Genomic DNA, 20,007 nt, shown 5'->3' with positions numbered 1-20,007 from the left:
AAAAAAAAAAAGGCAACCCAAAACAACCCTGAAAATAAACAAGTATTAAGGATTTGGAGGAATTGGAACTGTTCTTGGGAATGTAAAATGGTCTAGCCACTAAGGAAAACAGATGATGGTTTTTTAAAAAAGTAAAATCAACTACCATATGATCCAGTCATTCCACTTCTAGGGTATACATTCAAAAGAGTTGAAAGCGGGTCCTAAGGAAATATCTTTATACCCATCTTCATTTGTATACCATGTTCTCAGCAGCAGCATTCATTATAACCAAGAGGTGGAAGCAATTCAAGTGTCCATTGAGAACAGAATGGATGAACAGATGTGTAGTATGTGTGCAATGGAATTATTCAACTTTAAAAAGGCAGGAAATTTAGACCTGTGCTGCAGTGTGGATAAACTTCGAGGGTATTAGGCTAAATGAAGTAAGCTAGTCACAAAAGCATAAATACTATGTAATTGGTTCCACTTATATGAGGTTCATATATACAGAAGGATAAGTGGTGATGCTCAGGGGCTGGGAGAATTACCATAGTAAATTTTTATGTTGGCCCTCCCTGGTGGCGCAGCGGGTTAAAGCACAGCACTGAGAAGCTGAGGCCACTTCCGCCATGAGGTCGATTCCGCCTGCCTTGGAGGTGACCACATGGTGTAGCAGACCTCTCCTGACCCACCCGCTGCTCCCCTCAGCAGTGTACTTCGTCGATCTGCCTGTTCTACTCCCCACTCTGTCTCTGGTAAAGCCTCTCGCCACCCCTGAGCCTCTGGCCTGTACCCCAGTTCTGTATGCATAAATAAATAAGTCTTTTTAAAAAAATTATGTTATATATTTTTTAAAGATTTTTATATTTATGCATACAGAGCTGGGGTACAGGCCAGAGGTGCAGGGGTGGTGAGAGGATTCACCAGAGACAGTGCAGGGAGCAGGACAGGCCACTGACGAAGCACACTGCTGAGGGGAGCAGTGAGCTGGTTAGGAGAGGTCTGCTTGTGTCATGTGGGTCACCTCCCTACCAGGGGGTTGAACTCATGCTTGAAGTGGCTTTAACTTCTCAGTGCTTTGCCTTAACCTGCTGTGCCATCAGGAGGGCCCTATTTTTTACTATTCTTTAAAAATTTTAATATCTGCAGACTATTTAGTGGTATAAAATGCTTAACATATATTAAGTGGAGAAAGTTTTCAAAAACAATATTTGCAGTATGGTCCCAATACAATATGTGCCATGTGGGTCTCCTGGCAGTGCAGCTAGATGGTGCTGCAACACTTTAACCTTTTGTGCCACCAGGGAGGACCAAACAAACCATCTTACATTTAGAATTGTTTTTATAAAGTACTTAATGTACAGGATTCTTTGTTATATAGTGTTTCCTATCTTTAAGATATTTTTTCTGTCTTAAATGTATTTATGCTTTTATATAGAAACTATCATATACTTACTGTGTGGAAATATAAATGCAACAGGCCAGTGATACCTTTTAAACAAGTGCCCTGATTAACTTTCCCACATATTTCATCATACATTCTTTTGCCCCAAGCTCTACAGGTTCCTTAATGCTTAGAGAACTGATTATTGTCTTGCCATTGGGTGTGTGTGTGTGTGTGTGCATGAGCATGCTCATATATGACTATGTCAATACACTATAATGCAAGCATGTCACTCTAGTCAGATCAGTTTCCTCAGTCTTATGATTATACCATGTCCCCTTTGTTCAGGCTATTGTTTACTTTTTGTTCAGGGACTTTGAATTTACCTTTCTGCATTTTTTTTTTAACACCTTACTTCATATCTCTCAATGGTGGAATTGGATAAGTTTCCTTAGCATTAGAAGTACAGCAGAAATAACCAAGGAAGACTGGTAAATGTAATTTTTAGCTACCTACCAGACTAGGGAGTTACTGTGGATGAACTATTTGTCACTGCTCCTGGACTTGTATCTTTGCTTTTTATTTCTTACTGTTATTTTTCTGTTCAGACTTGTTAAACCTCATGTATTTTTGTAAGCCACCTGCTCTTTTCTGGGCATTGCTACATGTAGTGTGAGGGAGCTTAGACTACATGATCTCTAAGTTCCTTTTCAGCTGTAAACTTTTATCTTCACTGATTTATTCCATCAAAAAATATTTATTGAATGCCTGAGATTTGATAGACATGTTCAGCAATATGAGGTTATCTGTCCTTCAGTAATATGTGTCAGGATCCATTTGTTCAGTCTTACACTGTAGCTTGTTCATCTAGAACCGTAAATTCTTTTCAGCACCTTTACTAAAAAATGTAGACATAGGTTAGCTTGTGTTTTGCTTTAATTACTTAATGGAATTGCAAGTTTCTTACAGAAGGATACTACTTTTATTTTTAGTGAGTCATGTAATCATAATGATAATATCTAACATAAATACAAGCAATGTTTTAAATGCTTTACATATATTCTCTCTTATAAAATGTCTGTGAGATGAGTTTTCTTTTCATCTCCAGTTTTACAGGGAGGAAAGGCATGCAAAGGCTAAGTAAATATTCTCAGTGTGTTACACTGTTAATGAGTGAATCTGGGATATGAACTCAGGCAAACAGACCTCAAAACATACACATCCATTTTACTGCAATGTGTAATTGCTGCATACTTGTTGAATGGAGTGTTTTCATCTTTATTTTACATTGGGATAAATTACAGTATTTTGCATTTTGGATAAAAGACTAAATAGTTTTTTCACTTTGGGGCAAAATCCTTTTAAGTTAGGGCAATTAACTTTCTTAGGAAAGTAAATATTTCATGAGTGATTAACAAATTAAGAGATTGTGAGTAACTGTTCTCAAAAGTTTGCGATATGCCTAATTAAAAAACGGGTTTTTATTTGTGTTAAATGTCTTGATTATTGTTTTTGTTTTGTTTTGTTTTGTTTTGTGTTTTTTTTTTTTCAGTTGAGTGGTGATTTTATGCAATGGCTTCAAGCCACAATTCTTCACCAGTGCCTCAAGGAAGCAGCAGTGATGTTTTCTTTAAAAAAGAGGTAGATCCAACAAAACATATTCGCCCTGTGCAGTCACTGCCAGATGTATGTCCCAAGGAGCCCACAGGTAATTTTGGGAGGTGGGATGGGACTTTGAATGATATGTATTATTTTTAAATGTATAGACAGATTTCATATACTTAACCTGAAGAGTAAGTCTTCTGGGGCCCTCCCTGGCGGCGCAGCGGGTTAAAGCACAGCACTAAGAAACTAAAGCCAGACCTCTCCTGACCGGCCCACTGCTCCCCTTAGCAGTGTACTTCCATGGTCGACCTGTTTCTTCTACCCACTCTGTGTCTGGTGAATTCTCTCACCACCCCTGCACCCCTGCCTGTAGCCAAGTTCTGTACGCACAAATAAATAAATCTTAAAAAAAAGTAAGTCTTCTGATGTTAAAAATAAAAACATAAATATTTGCAAAGTAAGTTGATTGAGAAATTGTAATAGAGGTCTTTTTAATGTGTTACATAAAAGAAGCCACTTAGATAAGCAGAAAAAAGTTTTTAAAATGAAGGTACAGATTAAAAGCTCTTTAGTTAAGCATTGTATAATCAATCTTCAAATTTTGGATTCTGTATTTTCAAATTTGCCTACTCACTAAAACTTATTTATAACTCCAAATCAATACTTCTGGGATGTTAGTGATCATTTGCAAACATTTACAGATAAGTAAAAAAATTTAAAGTTTTTGTTACAAAGATTGCCAGCTGAGGTTGAGCAAGATGATGTCTGCCTTCTTATTTTAGCTCTCAGTCGGTGAAGTTTTAATGTTCTAAATAGTACTACACTTTTTTGCATTCTTGTGGTTTATTTTTAATGATTTTGCTTTAAAATGGACCCCAAATGAAGAGCTCAAGTCCTGTGTAGTGTTCAAGCATAAGAAGACTATAATGTGTTTTATGGACAAAATGTTTATGTTATATGAACTTCATTCAGCCATGAGTTAAAGTGGTATTAACTATCAGTTCAATGTTAATGAACAATTTATATTATTAGATATTTTTTAACAGAAACCCATGAAAAATAGAATTATGTATTGATAAAAATGTTATGACTGGAGACTTGAAGGAGCCTAACTTTTATTTCTCCTAAGAACAATGGTTCAGTATTTTCTAATTAAGTGTCCTGGTGATTATTTTTGAGCAAAAATATCATAAATAACAAGAATTGACACCTTATATATTTGCTTTTCATTATGGTTAATGCTACAGTGATCTATTTAAAAAAAAAAAAAAGGATATTAGAACCAGAAGTATCTGCACTACACAATAGATAAAGGGCTATCTGAGAAAAAAGCTAAAAGGGATGAATGTATTTATGTGTATAGTATATTTTTCCTTTTAAAAAGCAGAGAAATTATATGTTGAAAAGCAGAGAATTAATTAAAATTGTATTTACCATCTACTCCACTCTACTACAACCACCTCATATTTTACATATCCTTTATCTCACACATGATCTTCCTCTGTTTAGTAATTGATGCTGAAAACTGAAGGTCATTTAATTAGGTTGATGTTTATTAAAATATTTACTATAGAAAAGAGAGCTTAGTTGCTTTATATAAAATAGAATCTAAGCGTTTTTAATTTTTCTAGGGCATACTTTGTAGCATAGAATTAACTACATAGTTCTCTTGTTTACTTTTTACAGGTGATTCAAATAGCTTATGTGTTGCCCCATCTCTAGTTACAGATCAGCATAGATGGACTGTATATCATTCCAAAGTAAATCTCCCAGCAGCATTAAATGATCCTAGATTAGCAAAGAGAGAATCTGACTTCTTCACTAAAACATGGGGATTGGACTTCGTGGACACTGAAGTCATACCTTCGTTCTACCTCCCGCAGATCAGCAAGGAACATTTTACAATATATCAACAGGAAATATCTCAGGTAATATCTAAACTTGAAGTAGTTGATAAGTCAAAAGTAATACATCTTTAGTTTCATTTACTATAGATCTGTCATCTTTGATGGACCTATAAAATTATTTCCTATTTATGTATATTTTATTGGCCTGGGTTGCATTAAAGTTATTTATTTAGATATATGTAAGTAAATTTCTCTTAGTCTATTGATTTTTTGAAATTATACATTCCTAATACTAATAATCAATCACCCTTCCTATTAAGGAGAAAATGGCTTATTTGACCTAGATGATTTATAAGGTCTATGAAATTAGCATTATGGAATTTTTCTATGACATGCAAACAATTTAATAGAGCATCCTAGCTTTTGTATTTGGTCTGAGTATCTCTATACATAATCGATAGCTCTGAACATAGTGCTGAAAGCAAGAACTAAGTGCAGTGCTAAGTTTTCGTAAGCAACTCATCAATGTATTTATCACTTCAGTTTTTAAAGTATTTCTTAAGGAGCTAACAAAGTTTATATTTTTATAGTAATTTATTTTTGTGCTTCTTTTATTAGCAAGCCTAATTTATACTTAGTTGATTTCATTTTACTTCATTTCTTAGTTCGTTTTCTGATTTGTAAGAATAGGGTGAATATGGTTCTGTTGTTGACATTCGTAGTAGACAATACCTGTTTTATTTTTAGCATTACCTACTATTTTTACACAGAAGGTTCTGTAACTGTTGCTTACTTTCGCATGTATACATACTCATGAGGATGATCACACTAACTTTTGATGCCAAGTAGATAAGTTATGTCTTTTTGATAGTTTTCATCTTGTGTATCATAACCTATAATCTGACCTTTCTTTTTATCTATTTATTAAGTATTTATCAAATACCTTCAATGTACCAGGAACCCTTATTAAAAAGAGTTTGACAATTTCTTAAAAAGCTAAAATTGGGCCCTCCCTGGTGGCGTAGTGGTTTAGTTAAAGCACAGCACTAAGAAGCTAAAGCCACTTCAGCATGAGTTTGATTCCCGCCCCAGAGGTGATCCACATGGCACAGCAGACCTCTCCTGACCCGCCTGCTGCTCCCCTCAGCAGTGTATTTTGTTGATCTGCCTGTTCTGCTCCCCACTCTATCTCTGGTGAATCCTCTCACTGCTCCTGCACCTCTGGCTTATACCCTAGTTCTATATGCACAAATAAATAAATCTTTAAAAAAAATAAAAAAGCTAATATTAGTCTCATCCAGCATATAAGAAACAGAAATTTTCACAAAAACCCTAAAACTGAAAATCAACAGCTGAGAAGTTTTTTGAAGGTAGTACCACCCTCTGAGCACAAACTTACTAAAATACTGATATCTAATCATCAGACTATAGAATACTTCTTGTCCCCACAACATTCCTACTCTATCAGTACACACCTGTGTAATAATCACAGATTATTACTGAAAGGAATGTGTACCTCAGAACTCATTTAAGATGTTTCTAAGTATCACGAGGGAGATAAAGACAAGGATACTAGCAGAAATTTTAGCCTCTCACCTATAGCTACCACTGCAATAGATACAGCCAGAAAAACATAAAACCTTGCACTAAAGGCCTTTTTACCATAGTCCCTTTTTAACTGACACATCATTATCTGGCTGTCAAGGAAATATTAAATATATACTAAAGACCAAAAAAAAATCCATAATTTATTTTTTAAAAACCTTATTTTATAAATAATTTTTTTACATTTTTCTTCATTTTGTACATTTTTTCATCTCAGTTGTAATCCCCGTAAGACTTTACCATCCCACCATCACTTCACCCATGTATTAATCACCGTAGTCCCATGTGCTCTTCCCACCAGTTTTGATCTTGCTCCCCTTTTCTCCCCTATAGAATGTCTGATTTGTAGTTGTTAGTTGATGTTCTTTTTTTTTTTTAATTTTTTTTTAAAGATTTTCTTTATTCATACAGAACTGGGGTATAGGCCAGAGATGCAGAGGGTGAGAGAATTCACCAGAGACAGGGCAGGCAGCAGAGCAGGCAGATCTATGAAGTACACTGCTGAGGGGAGCAGCGGGCGGGTCAGGAGAGGTCTGCCGCGCCATGTGGATCTCCTCCGGGGCAGGCAGGAATCGAACTCATGCAGAAGTGGCGTAAGCTTCTTAGTGCAGTGCTTTAACCTGCTGCGCCACCAGGGAGGGCCTGATGTTCTTTTTCACTTTATATATTTCCTCCCCCTCCCCTCTGCGTCCTGATCCCTTACAACCCTGCTATGAGTGAAAACATCCAGTATTTTTCTTTTTCTTTCTGGCTTATTTCACTGAGCATGATCTTTTCCAGATTCATCCATGTTGCCACAAATGGCATGAGTTTATCTTTTTTGATTGTTGAATAATATTCCACTATGTATATATATACCACATCTTGATTCAGTCTTCTGTTTTTGGACATTTGGGTTGATTCTATGTCTTCCCTATTGTAAATAGCAGACTTGCTGGAGCATATGGAAGCTCCGTTTTGAGAAACCTCCACAGTTTTCCATAGTGGGGAAAAAAAAATACCCAAACAAATAACAAAAAAAGACTTACATATGTAGATAATGTTGGAATTATTCAGACTAGGAATTTCAAACATATGGTTAATATGCTAAGGGTTTTAACAAAAAAATGTGAACAACATGTAAGAATAGATTGATAATATATAGAGATGGAAACTCTAAAATAAAAAGAAAAGGACAAGTCAATTCACTCTTGGAAGGGTGTATACTTCTAACAATTTGTCTTCTAGATTGTCCAATTTGTTGGCATGTATTTGTTCAGGATAGTCTCTTGTGATCCTTTGTATTTCTGTGGTATCATCTCTGAATCTTTTCAAAAATGTTTTCTCTTTATCTTGATGAGTCTAGTTACAAGTTTATTAATTTTGTTTAGCTCTTCATAGAACCAGATTTTGGTTAGATTGATCTTTTGTGCTCTCTTTTATTTCTATTTTATTTATTTTTGCTCTAGTTCTTTTTATTTCCTTCCTTATACTGCCTTTGGTTTTATTTCTCCTCTTTCTATTTCTTCAGATGAAAGGTTAGATTGTTTATTTAAGCTCTTTCTTGTTTTTTGATTTAGGCCTGCATTGCTATGAACTTGTTGCACCCATAGGTTTTGATAGTTCATATCTTCATTTATATTTGTTTCCAGGTAATTTTTTATCTCTCCTTTGATTTCCTAATATACTCAATAGTTTTTTAGTTGTACATTGTCGCTTTTCTACATCTGAAAACACTAACATAAATGAAGAATAGTTTTGATATATTTATCAATAGAGAATCATTGCCAAAGGAAAGGTTGATAGAAACTTAGCAAAATGTGTAGGTTGAAGTGAAAGCAGTGAATAGAGGGAATTTAATGACATTATTAAATATATTAGGAAAGAAGAAAGACCTGATAATCTAAGCTCCCGATATGGGAGTCCAGAAAAGAACCCAAGGTAATCAGGAGGAAAACATGATGAAAATTAGAGCAGAAGTAAGTGAAATTAAAAATAGCAAATTGGGGGCCCTCCCTGGTGGTGCAGCAGTTAAAAAGCACAGCCGTACTAGCCACTGCCACTTTATCACAAGTTCTATTCCCGGCCAAGGAGGTGACCCACATGGCACAGCAGACTTCTCCTGTGTCTCACACTGCTTTCCTCAGCAGTGTACTTCATCAATCTGCCTGTTCTGCTACCCACTCTGTTTCTGGTGAATCCTCTCACTACCCCCTGCACCTCTGGCCTATACCCCAGTTCTGTATGCATAAATAAATAAATCTCAAAGAAAAAAATAGCAATTTTGTAGAGAAAATAAAAACAAAGCTTTTTAAAAAAAATCAGTATAGTTGATAAAACCTCAAGCCAAAAAGAGATGACATTAATTACTAATATTCAGAAGTAAAAGAGGTTATCACAATGACCCCATGGGCATTAAGTGAATAATAAAAGGATATTATGAATGGATTTAGCCACAGATTTGGTGTGTATAAAATGGACCAATTCCATGAAAAACAGTCTACCAAAACTTACACATGAGAAATAGGTACTCTGAATATGCCCATACTAGTTAAAGAAATTGAATCATCAATAACCTCCCAAAGCAGAAACCATGGTTAGATGGGTTCATTGATGAATTGTGTTAACCATTTGAGGAAGAAATTATACCCAGTTCTTTATAATCTATTTCAGAGAAACAGAAGCAAAGGGGATACTTTTTAATTTCTTCTGACTCCCAAGTTAATCTAATATTAAAATTTGACAAAGACATTACAAAAAAGAAAAACTGCAGGATCATTATCTCTCGTTAACTTGGATATAAAAATCCTTAAAATAATTAGAAAGTTAAACTCAATAATGTATGAAAAGAATTTTTGACCACAACTAAGAGTGATTTATTCCAGATGTACAAGACTTGCTTAGAATTCAAAAGCAATTAGTGTCATCTATTCCACTAACAGTTACTAAAGGAAAAAAATCGTGATCAGGTCAATAGATATGGAACCAACATTGGCAAAATCCAGTACTCATTCATGATAATGAAAGTAAACTCAGTAAACTAGGAATAAGAAGGAGCTTTCTCAACTGGTTAAAGATATCTTGAAAACTCTGCAGCTAGTGGTGAGAAGCTAGATGTTTTTCAACTAAGATTGGAAACAAGATGAAATTACCTCCTGCCCTTTTCAGCATCTTATTGAAAGACCTAACTAATGCGGTGGAAATAGAAATAAAGTGTATACAGATTGAGAAAGAAGAAATAAAATTCTTTTTATTCATATATATCCTAGACTGAGCAATTATAGAAAGATTCTATGATACAAAGTTAATATCAGAAAAGTTTATTATGTTTTTATATATTAGCAGTGTATAACTGGAATTTGAAATAAGAAACACTGCTTATACTTAAGTATAAATCTAACAAAATATATATAAGAGTCATGTGAGAAGAACTATAATCTCCTGATGAAGTAATCAAGGAAAATTTAAATAGATTACGTTCCATGTATATGAATTAGAATGCTTAAATATTGTCAGCATGTTTCTCTCAGCTTAATTTATGTATTCCACATAATCTCAGTTAAAATGCCACCAATTTGTTTCATAAATATAAAAAGATTCTGAAGTTTATATGGGAAGTGAAAAGAGAATAGCTAACACAGTATTAAAGGAGAAAACCAAGTTGGACATGATGCCATCTGAATTTAAGACTTATTTAAAGCTACAGTAATATAGACCACGTGGTATTGATAGGGAGTAGAACAAAGGAACAGAATAAAATACCTAGAAGTAGACTCACACAGATCCAGTCAATTGATTCTCTGACAAAGGTGCAAAGGAAATTCAATAAAGAAAGGGTGGTCTTCTGAATAATAGTGCTAAAACAACTACACTAAATGTTAAGGAATTGAGAAACAGACTATACTTTTCACAGTAATGACCACAAAATGGATTATACAATGGATCATATGCCTAAATTAAATGCAAAACTTTTTTAAAAAAAGTTTTTCTTATGTACACAGAACTAGGGTACAGGCCAGAGGTGCAGGGGCAGTGAGAGGATTCACCAGAGACAGAGTGGGGAGCAGAACAGGCAGACTGACCAAGTATACTGGGGAGCAGAGAGGGAGACAGGAAGATTTACAAAGTACACTGTTGGGGGGCCAGCAGACAGGTCAGGAGAGGTCTGCTGCCCCATATTGGATCACCTCCGGGGCTGGGGGATTGAATTCTCACTGAAGCAGCTGAGATTAGCTTGTAGTGCTGCGTCCTACTTAGTTGTGCCCCTAGTGAGGGTCCTGTAAAACTTTTAGGAGAAAAGGTATAGCCTTGTCATCAAAGGCCAAGTTCATGAAAGAAAACATTGACAGTTTGGATTTGTTAAAATTTAAAGCTTTTACTCTGAAATACACTGGTAAGAGAATGAAGACATACTGGAGACTGGGAGAAAATATTTGCAAAACACGTATATTAAAGGAGTGGTATCCAAATTATGCAAATTCTTAAAGCTGAATGATAAGAAAACAGACAACCTAATTTAAAATGTAGAAAGGGAGCTCTCTTTGGTGTCACAGGGATAAAGCACCGCATAATGAAGCTCTCTGAAGCACTGCAGCACAAGTTCATCCCTGGCCAGGGAGCTGACCCACATAGCATGGCAGACCTCTCCTGACCCTCCTGCTGCAGTGTAATTTGTCACAGTGTAATTTGTCAATCTGCCTGTTCTGCTCCCCACTCTCTCTCTGGTGAATCCTCTCACTGCCCTCTGGCTTGTACCCCAGTTCTGTAAGCATAATAAATCTTTTTTTAAAAATGTAGAAAGGACTCAAAATACATTTCTCTTAAAAGACATTCTTAGGCCCTCCCTGGTGGCGCAGTGGGTTAAAGCACAGCACTGAGAAGCTAAAGCCACTTCCGCATGAGTTCGATTCCCGCTTTCCCCGGAGGTGACCACATGGCGAGCCAGACCTCTCCTGACCCGCCCGCTGCTCCCCTCAGCAGTGTACTTCGTTGATCTGCCTGTTCTGCTCCCCACTCTGTGTCTGGTGAAGCCTCTCACCCCTGAGCCTCTGGCCTGTATCCCAGTTCTGTATGCACAAATAAATAAATCTTTAAAAAAAAAAAAAAAAGACATTCTTAAAAGATCCTGAACCCTGCCCCGGAAGTGATCCACATGGCGCTGCAGACCTCTCCTGACCCACCCGCTGCTCCCCTCAGCAGTGTGCTTGGTCAGTCTGTCTGTTCTGCTCCCCACTCTGGTGAATCCTCTCACTGCTACTGAACCTCTGGTCTACACCCCCGTTGTATGCGTAAATAAATAAGTCTTTAAAAAAACTCAAATAACTAATAAACACTTTAAATGATGGCCAATATCACTAATGGCTTCAAAAGATATATTTTTATGTATATTTCACTATAATTAGAAAATGGGCAAAAGAACAGTATAGGCGTCCCATAAAAGAAGACATATAGATGGAAAATAAGCATATGAAAAGATGTTCACTATTTTTCACATGTCATTATTGTTTGTGTGACTATTAAATGGCAAAAATTCAAGATACTGACAGCACCAAATGTTGACAAGGATGGGGAATAATAGAAACTCTCATTCATTGTGGGTAGGAACACAAAATAGTACAATTACTGTGACAGAACTACTATCAGAACTCTGAACACTACTGGTCCACTGTTTTTTCTTTATCACTATTCCCTTTTCCAAGTGTCCTTTAGACACTTGGTGTCTCTGAACAGATTAAAGGTGGCTTGAGTGACCATCTTGTCTGACTTATATTTTTTACTCAGAATGTGTCAACTTATCTATAAATCTTAGTTGTATAGGTTTTTGTCTTTTCTTATTTTAAAAGCTACTCTCAAGAGATTTATGTATTTTCTTGTTTGCTTTTCTACTTCATTCCAAATTTATGTAGATTTTACTATAATTTGTAAAAGGCATATAGGTGGTAGGTCATGGTTCTTAGTGGTATTTGCTTCATTAAGAGTAAATACTTGTTATTTGTATTTAAGTTCAAGTGGCTAGTGATTTAGTGATTTTATATTGAAAATTTAGAGAAGTAATTTGATATATTCTGATATTCTATTATGAAGTATTTGGATGTTTTGAATTCTTATATTGCCATATAGCATTGATCACATTATTTTTTTAATTGCCTTTTTATTAGAGAGAGAAGATCCATGAAAGATGCAAGAATATTTGTCCTCCTAAAGATACCTTTGACAGAACTCTCTTACATACTCATGGTATGAATATGTGCTATTAGTAAATAATATATAGATGAATATATGCTATTTTGTAGTATAACATAAAATCTTAATTTTGGGAAATTGCTGACTGTCATAGTTCTAAGTTTTATTTCAAGCAAAATGTAGTCTATACCCATAATCTTTATTAAAAGCTTATAAGAAAAGAAATGAGTCTGATGGTACTGTTATCCTTCAGTTCAGCCAGTGCTAGTATCTGAATGCTTGGTACTTTGCTTACTTAAAAATAGATGAATAAGAAAATGTTCCTGTCCTCAAGAAGCTGATGGTCTTCTGGGTAAGATTAAATAAATAAACCAACAATTTTATCAATTTTAGTGTGATAACATTGTATAAAGCTACTTACCTAACTTTGGAAGATTTCCTAGAGTTGATGATGATTGCTTGTATCAAGAGAGAGCATAGTATGTTCAAGGAACTGCAGGAATTTAGTATATTGACTGTATTGGGAGCAAACAATGAGATTGAAGAAATAGGTAGGAAAGAAATCATTAAGCCTTATGTACTATGCTAAGCCATTTTTGTGAAAGCATTATTGAACTATAAAATAATGTTACTAGACATGGCCAGGTTTATGGATATGCATTTTATTGTAAAAATAGCTGTGCATAATAAATATATTGGTGATGATAATACAGGAGGTTAGGAGTCATTTGCAGATCATTACAGTAATAATAAGTAAGAGGTTCTGTGGCCTCAGGAGCAATTATAATGAAGATAGGCCTCAGAGATCAAAACATAGGTTTTTGGTGATCAGTCAGTTGGTAGTGGAGGAAGATGACTAAAGGATAAGTCCTGGATTTCTTGCTTGGACAGTGGGTTAGATGAGAAGTGCAGTTCAGTGAGAGAAGCAGTTCCTGTCAAGGAGACTATAAGGAAGTACTGAGAGAATGAGGAGAATTAGTCGAGAAAGTTCCACCATAGAAGTAAAAAGGTAGTAAGAGTTTCAAAGAAATGAGAATGATTGAATAGTCTACAGTGTCAGAATACTTAAGAGATAGAGCAGTTTGCACACTGAGAAGTCTCTGCAAACTTGACAATTTAGGAGATCTTAGGGAGAATATTTAGACCGGAGTAGTGGTTACAGAAGAGTCAATTCTATATGTACAGGAGCAGAAATGAAGGCTACTAGTATGGATGTGACTTGAAGACTTGAGATTATAGGATATTGACAGAGGGAACAAAGTAGATGAGTGTTTTTGCATAACTAGAATTGGAATGTGCCCAGAAAGGCATTTACATAATCCTGTGAGTGCTCCTTAAATTTTATATCCAAGGTCTTCCCTTACCTCACCCTAATCTGAGCCATGGGTTTTATCTTTTTGTTTTTAAGGGGAGAAAATTAGGATGTTTATATGTAGAGAGGAAGAGTTATTAGAAGGGAAGAGATTGAAGATTTGAAAATATAGAAACTGAAGATATGGAGCATAATTAGTGAAGTGGTTTTTCACATAAGGCCAGAGGGAAAGAGTCCAAGTGCAGAAAGGTTAGTTTTGGAAAGGAAGGTGCTTTGGGATCTGGTTGGTGAGATGGAGGTAAAAGTAGGTTCATTTGGAGATACATTTGTAGATGATACAAATGAGACTAAGATGTGTAAGAAGAAAATTAATGGGTTTTTGATAAAAATTTCTGGATGCGTTATTGGATATTTTGTACAATAAAAACAGTATTCATATTTTAGAATTTAATTCATTTTTAAAACTACATAGCATACCAAACTTAATCTCACCAGAACTTAATAAGATAACAGTTTTCTGTGTCTATTTTAAAAAGACTTGAACTGTATTTAGGTGTTTTTGTTGCTACTGTACAAGTGATTAAAATTATTTGAAATATATGCCTTATTCAGTGCTTTGCCTACTAATAGATGTATAGGAGATACTTGATAGATGGCTATTGAAGGAAGAACCTGAAGGAGTTCTTTGGTTGTGACCCAGTACAGTATTGATCAGTCAAATTATAGTTTATGGAAGTAAAATGAAAACAAGTTAAAAAATATTTTCCCTTTTTCATAGATAAATCCAGGACAGATCTGGAACAAGTACCTAAGGTAACAAATCTTAGAAAATCAGAATATTGCTGTTTAGTATTTGGTCTTTAATTTGCCTTAAAAGCAGCTTTCATTTCATTACTTTCTGATACTGACTCCTTTGCCTCTTCTGGGACTTTGTTACATAACTTTTCTTCTTTTGCATGATTGATTTCTTTCTCTCTCATTCCGGAAGCTGACAAGTATGTTTAAGTCTCTCCATTCTAAAGAAGAATTTTGGTGATCTTCATACCCCTTCAAATTATTAAAAGATGTTTTCTTTACATGAAAAAGATTATAGCTTTATGTAATAGATGTTCCCCCTCCCACCCCACTCCTCCAGGGGAGAGTCCATTTGATTCATTAGATTCTCAATGAGGTCTGTGATAATTACTCTTTAGGGTGAGAGATAGAAAGGCTAAAGACAGAAACAAAAAGGAGAGGGAGATCATTTGTTAAGTTCTTTGAGTCTTACACACTTAAAGTTTTGTTATTAATGCCTTTAATTATTCATTTCTGGCATTGTCACACCTAACTTTTACCTACTTTACTTCTTTATATTACTTCACCCATGCCTTTTTTGCTGATTCTGTACTTTATTTTCACTGTCCCTTCAACCCTTGATTTTCCATCTTTCTATATCCTTTACAGTCTTTTGCTTTAAGCAAATTTAACATTCATACATTTCCCCCCAACTGAAGATAATCTTGATTTTATCAAATTTCCATACTGTTTTATCTAGTCCTCTGCCCTCCCATTTGTCATTTCTCCCATTATATTTATGAATATATTTTAGCATGTCACCTGGACTGAAGATCTTGAGAGCAGAACATTTGTATGAATTTCCCTTTGTTAGCCCCTCTGGGCTTACCATAAGAAATAAACAATCAGTAAATATTTATTTAATACTTTCAATTCTACTGAAGCAGATATTACAAGATATATTCATGTCCCTAGTTAGATTTTTTTCCCTCTCACATTCATACTAATTTTTGGAATTAGGTAAAATAAGCCAATAAATAAAATAAAAATAGTATAGATAATAACTTATTAAATCATTTTTCAGACTCTTCTGGTAATACAAGTTAATAAGCTATACATCTAATCTTATAGTGGAGCATATGGTCTGTAAGGATTGTGTATACTAAGTAATTTTTGTGAAGTATGAGATAAAGAAGTAGTCATGGTATACTTGTATTCACAGACTGATTAATTTCTGTTACATAATGAGACATTTAATTTTTTGATTAGGTCTTGTTCTTCAGGAAGATAAGTAAGGAAAAACTTTTTAAGCTAAAGTACAAAGATATTTAAGCATAAGAAGGTATGGAAGATAGTTGAATATTACTAGAATATACTTTGTAAATGGAGTAGCAAGATGCAAAGAAGTAAGTGGGGTCAATAAATGAAGGACTTTCAGTGCCATTCTAAAGAGTTTGGTTTATGCGTAATTGGAATCCATTCTAACTTTAAACAGAGAAATTAAATAGAGTTATACTTGCATTTTAAAGTTATCTCTGACAGCAAATAAGAAGGCATAGGTTGTAGAAGTAATACAGGAATTGTCTGGGTTCTTGGTGTTTCCTGTTACTACAGAACACCAGTAAGCAGAGATAGGAATTGAATCTATAAGAAGGGCTTTGTTTCAGGTCAGTGGCCAGAAATCGAGAGAATGGCGGTCATACTCCAGATCTGAAGAAACAATTCTGCCACCAAACAGCTCATCAGAACAGCTCATCACAATTGTTTTTTCTGGCATTCCTTACATCCACCCCCAGAACTTGTTATCAGCTTCTTAGGTATATTGACCTTGGTAAATCTGATGGTGTCACTATCCTGCACACTTTTGGGCATCATCAGGGCAGGAATCTCAGTCAAAGGAAAAGTTTTAATTCAATAAAAATTATGTTAGTCATATGTGGGTGTATGGAGCCTATGTGTATATGTGCAGACTCCTGTTCTAGGTATGGTGCCCTTCCCTTCCACCCTATTCCCTCTCTGAAGGTCATTAGCTAGGAATACACAGATAATAAAGAGATGAACCAATGAAATGCTGTAAGAATACAGACGAGGGGATTAATGATATGTAGGAAATGTACTGGGAAGAACTCAGTACAGTTGGATGTGTAGTAAGGAGTAGTCTCTTCACAAATGTAATTTGTTTTTGGTTTTAAAATTTAGTGTATATTGAAAAAAAACCTCACTTTGAAAGAATTTTGAGCAGGGAAAATAGAAATATAAGTAGAAAAATTGCTATTCAACTACACACTGATAGTTGAAAAATTATCAGTGGTAAATAATACTTATCAAAATTTTTATCATTTTTGGTTTGTGTCTAGTAAGATAGTAGTCAAACTAGAGAGTTTGATGAATTAGTATTGGAATGGTTACCTTCATTGATAAAGGCAAAAAAATCATTTTTCTATCTTTCATGAGCATTTTTGGCTTGGTGAAACATTATGTGTTTTTCTTACATAGATTGTTGTATAACTAGTTCAATCTGCTTATCACTTGCTTTTGTTGTTTTATGCTCAAATACGACATAAATTTTTTTTGTTAATGGTATTATGATGTAAAGAACAGATAATGGATATAAAGAAAACAGTTATCTAATTGAGGGAAATGTATTTTTTTAATAGATTTTTATGAAACCAGATTTTGCCTTGGATGATTCCTTAACTTTTAATTCAGTTTTACCATGGTCTCATTTTAATACTGCTGGTGGAAAAGGAAACCGTGATGCAGCTTCCTCAAAGTTGCTACAGGAAAAGGTAATTAATTGCCCATTGACTTTTTTCATGTAAAAAACTTTATGTTAGTGAAGTGGTACTGTTTGTGTGAATTCAGATTTAGTTATTTAGTCAAATCTATTATCATTTAATTTCATTTTTATTATTACAGATCTTTGTAGGCCTTCAAATCTTTAGCTTCTTAGTGCAGTGCTTTAACCCGCTGCGCCACCAGGGAGGGCCATGTAGGCCTTCAAATCTTAACTAAAAAGGTAATTGCATTTGAATCAATAGAATACAAGTTGAACTGGTTAAAAAAAACAACAACAATAAATGTTTCTAAAACAGCAGTAGTTGAGTTTTAATTGAAAGCATAAATAATATTATATGGTTAATTACATTACATATATCCCAAATAATATATTGGTTAATTTTATATTTTTATGAATTAAAGCACAGAAAATTAGCTTTTCCTGGGGTACCACTTTGCTTCATTTTTACATAGTAAGGATAATTGTTTTGAAGCAAAAATATATTTAAAAAATAGGATATAAAAAAATTTCGGCTTTGTAAAACTTAGTTTTCTGTATTTTACTAAGCAGCAGTTTTTAAAATCTTAGTGTTCTGTCTGTACTTTAGAAATCAGTATCTTGAAATTCATTTAAAATTTAGAATTGTAAACATTTTAACTTTTCAAAAATCTTTAAAACTTTAGTAGGAAGTAGATATTTCAATTCACTTTTCTTTCTCAAAATTCAGTTGATAGTTTTTCAAAAACAGGTTGTTGTTAAAATGAGAAGCATTTTGTTTCAGTCTACTGACATCTCCTGGCAGCCTGAAACCTTATCTTAGGAAGACTATCCAAATAATTAGGTTCAATCTTCCTTGGTAACTAAAAAGAATAGCTTGGGGATGAGAGAAGAAATGTGAAGGAAAAACTGATTATTCCTTCTCACAGTTGAAAATGAAATCACATTTTCCTTTGGGAACATTATAACTTAAAAAAGATTTTCCTCGAATAAAACAAATTCATAAACTGATGAAAGTGATGGTTACAACCTATTTATGGACACAGGTTCACGCCCACACTGCTTTTTCACATTCCAAGTATGTGCCATGGTAGTGTTACATCAATAATAATCTCATCAATCTGTACAGATGCTTTTTGGAATACTTTAAATATTGTTCCCTTCCTCGAAGGGAAATGAATTACAAAAGTATTATGCCTTTTAAAATAACAGTCAGTGGATTCTTGATAAATTGCATAAATATTTGAAATGCAAATGAAATAATTTTCTCTGCTGCATGTTTGAAGTAATTAAAGTAATGGGTTTTTATTTTTCAGGTTTATTGTATTTAAATTTTGATGACTCATTCTGCTCTGTTTTTAGAGAAGGAATTCAGGAAAGGATGCTGAGGCAGCTCTTTCACACTCAGGAATGACAACTAACTTTAAAGAGAGGAGATACTAGCAACCAAGATTAGAGAAATTTGTATTTCATTGTAGTGCCACCCAAAGTGCTGATCAGCAATGAAATAAGGAGTTTGCATTAGAATGTAAATCAGTACTACTTCTTCCTTCATTAAGAGTATTTGTACAAAACAGTAATGCAGTGTGCTTAGTGATGTACTTGATTTACTCTCCAACAAGTTCCTTATTTATTTAACAGTTCCCAGATTGGCAGCAGCATTTAAACTGCATTTTGAACAGCACTGTCCTATAGAATATACCCATTTTGAATTTATTATTCTGAAAATTGAGTTCATTTTAGTTTGCAAAACGCCAAAGTACCTTTTCACGTAAATAAATGAACAGCCATGTCAAAGATGGAGAACAGCTATTTATGAGATTTACACTGTGGAAGATTTACACTGTGTTTGGAACTTACTATATATTACAGTAGATTATTGAAGAAATGTGTGACCTTGTGTGGTTTTAAGAAAATAGACTCTTGTTACCAAATGATCTAATTTTATGATTTCTAAATGTTGAAAGCCCATTAACACCATGAATTCTCTTGAGATATTCAGAGATAATGCCTAAAATTTGAACTTTAGTTTGAAAAATTTTTAATAAGGAGAGAAAGGGAAAGGTAATATAGTCCAAGAAAGCATATAAAGTTAGGAAGAAAAGACAATTCATGTTTTCCAAGTCCATATTTGAAATTAGAAAGCAGTTGCTTAGAACATTACTTAGAAAATTATAAAACATGTTCTAGGAATTAGCCTTGATAATGTTACAAATAAATATATGTGAACTAGTTGTGTAAGGCGTTTGTCAACATTTTACAAGGAAAATACGTTGGAAGTAAAGTGAATTTGACAAATTGGTAGAGATAACATTCAAAGTATGAAGTATGCAGGCCCTCCCTGGTGGTGTAGCAGGTTACCAAGAAGCTAAAGCCATTTCAGCATGAGTTTGATCCTCGCCCTGGAGGTGACCCACATGGTGTGGCAGACCTTTCTTGACCCACCCACTGCTCCCCTCAGCAGTGTACTTCATCAGTCAGCCTGTTCTACTCCCCACTCTATCTGTGGTGGATCCTCTCATCACCCCTGCACCTCTGGCCTGTACCCCAGTTCTGTCTG

The 20,007-nt window shown here is 34.6% G+C and overlaps 1 protein-coding gene across 2 annotated transcripts in view; it reads left to right on the top strand.

The window, feature by feature from the left end:
* The window catches only part of VPS54 (vacuolar protein sorting 54 homolog (S. cerevisiae)), a 74,660-nt gene that overhangs the window by 13,118 nt on the left and 41,535 nt on the right, over positions 1–20,007 (top strand). The window contains exons 2-6 of one of the 2 annotated variants that reach the window (XM_004691446.2): positions 2,919–3,074; positions 4,694–4,899; positions 12,561–12,639; positions 14,676–14,710; positions 17,329–17,460. In XM_004691446.2, coding sequence (XP_004691503.1) covers positions 2,939–3,074; positions 4,694–4,899; positions 12,561–12,639; positions 14,676–14,710; positions 17,329–17,460 — 588 coding nt within the window. In that variant the 5' untranslated portion in view covers positions 2,919–2,938. Of the gene's footprint in view, positions 1–2,918; positions 3,075–4,657; positions 4,900–12,560; positions 12,640–14,675; positions 14,711–17,328; positions 17,461–20,007 lie in introns of both variants that reach the window. The other variant, XM_004691445.2, reaches the window with a different exon arrangement.

This window comes from Condylura cristata, unplaced genomic scaffold (assembly GCF_000260355.1).
Source record: "Condylura cristata isolate star-nosed mole 26May11 unplaced genomic scaffold, ConCri1.0 scaffold00031, whole genome shotgun sequence".
Classification (NCBI taxonomy): Eukaryota; Metazoa; Chordata; class Mammalia; order Eulipotyphla; family Talpidae; genus Condylura; species Condylura cristata.
Note: the sequence above shows the minus strand (reverse complement) of the source record. Positions and strands in the feature narration are given on the sequence as shown.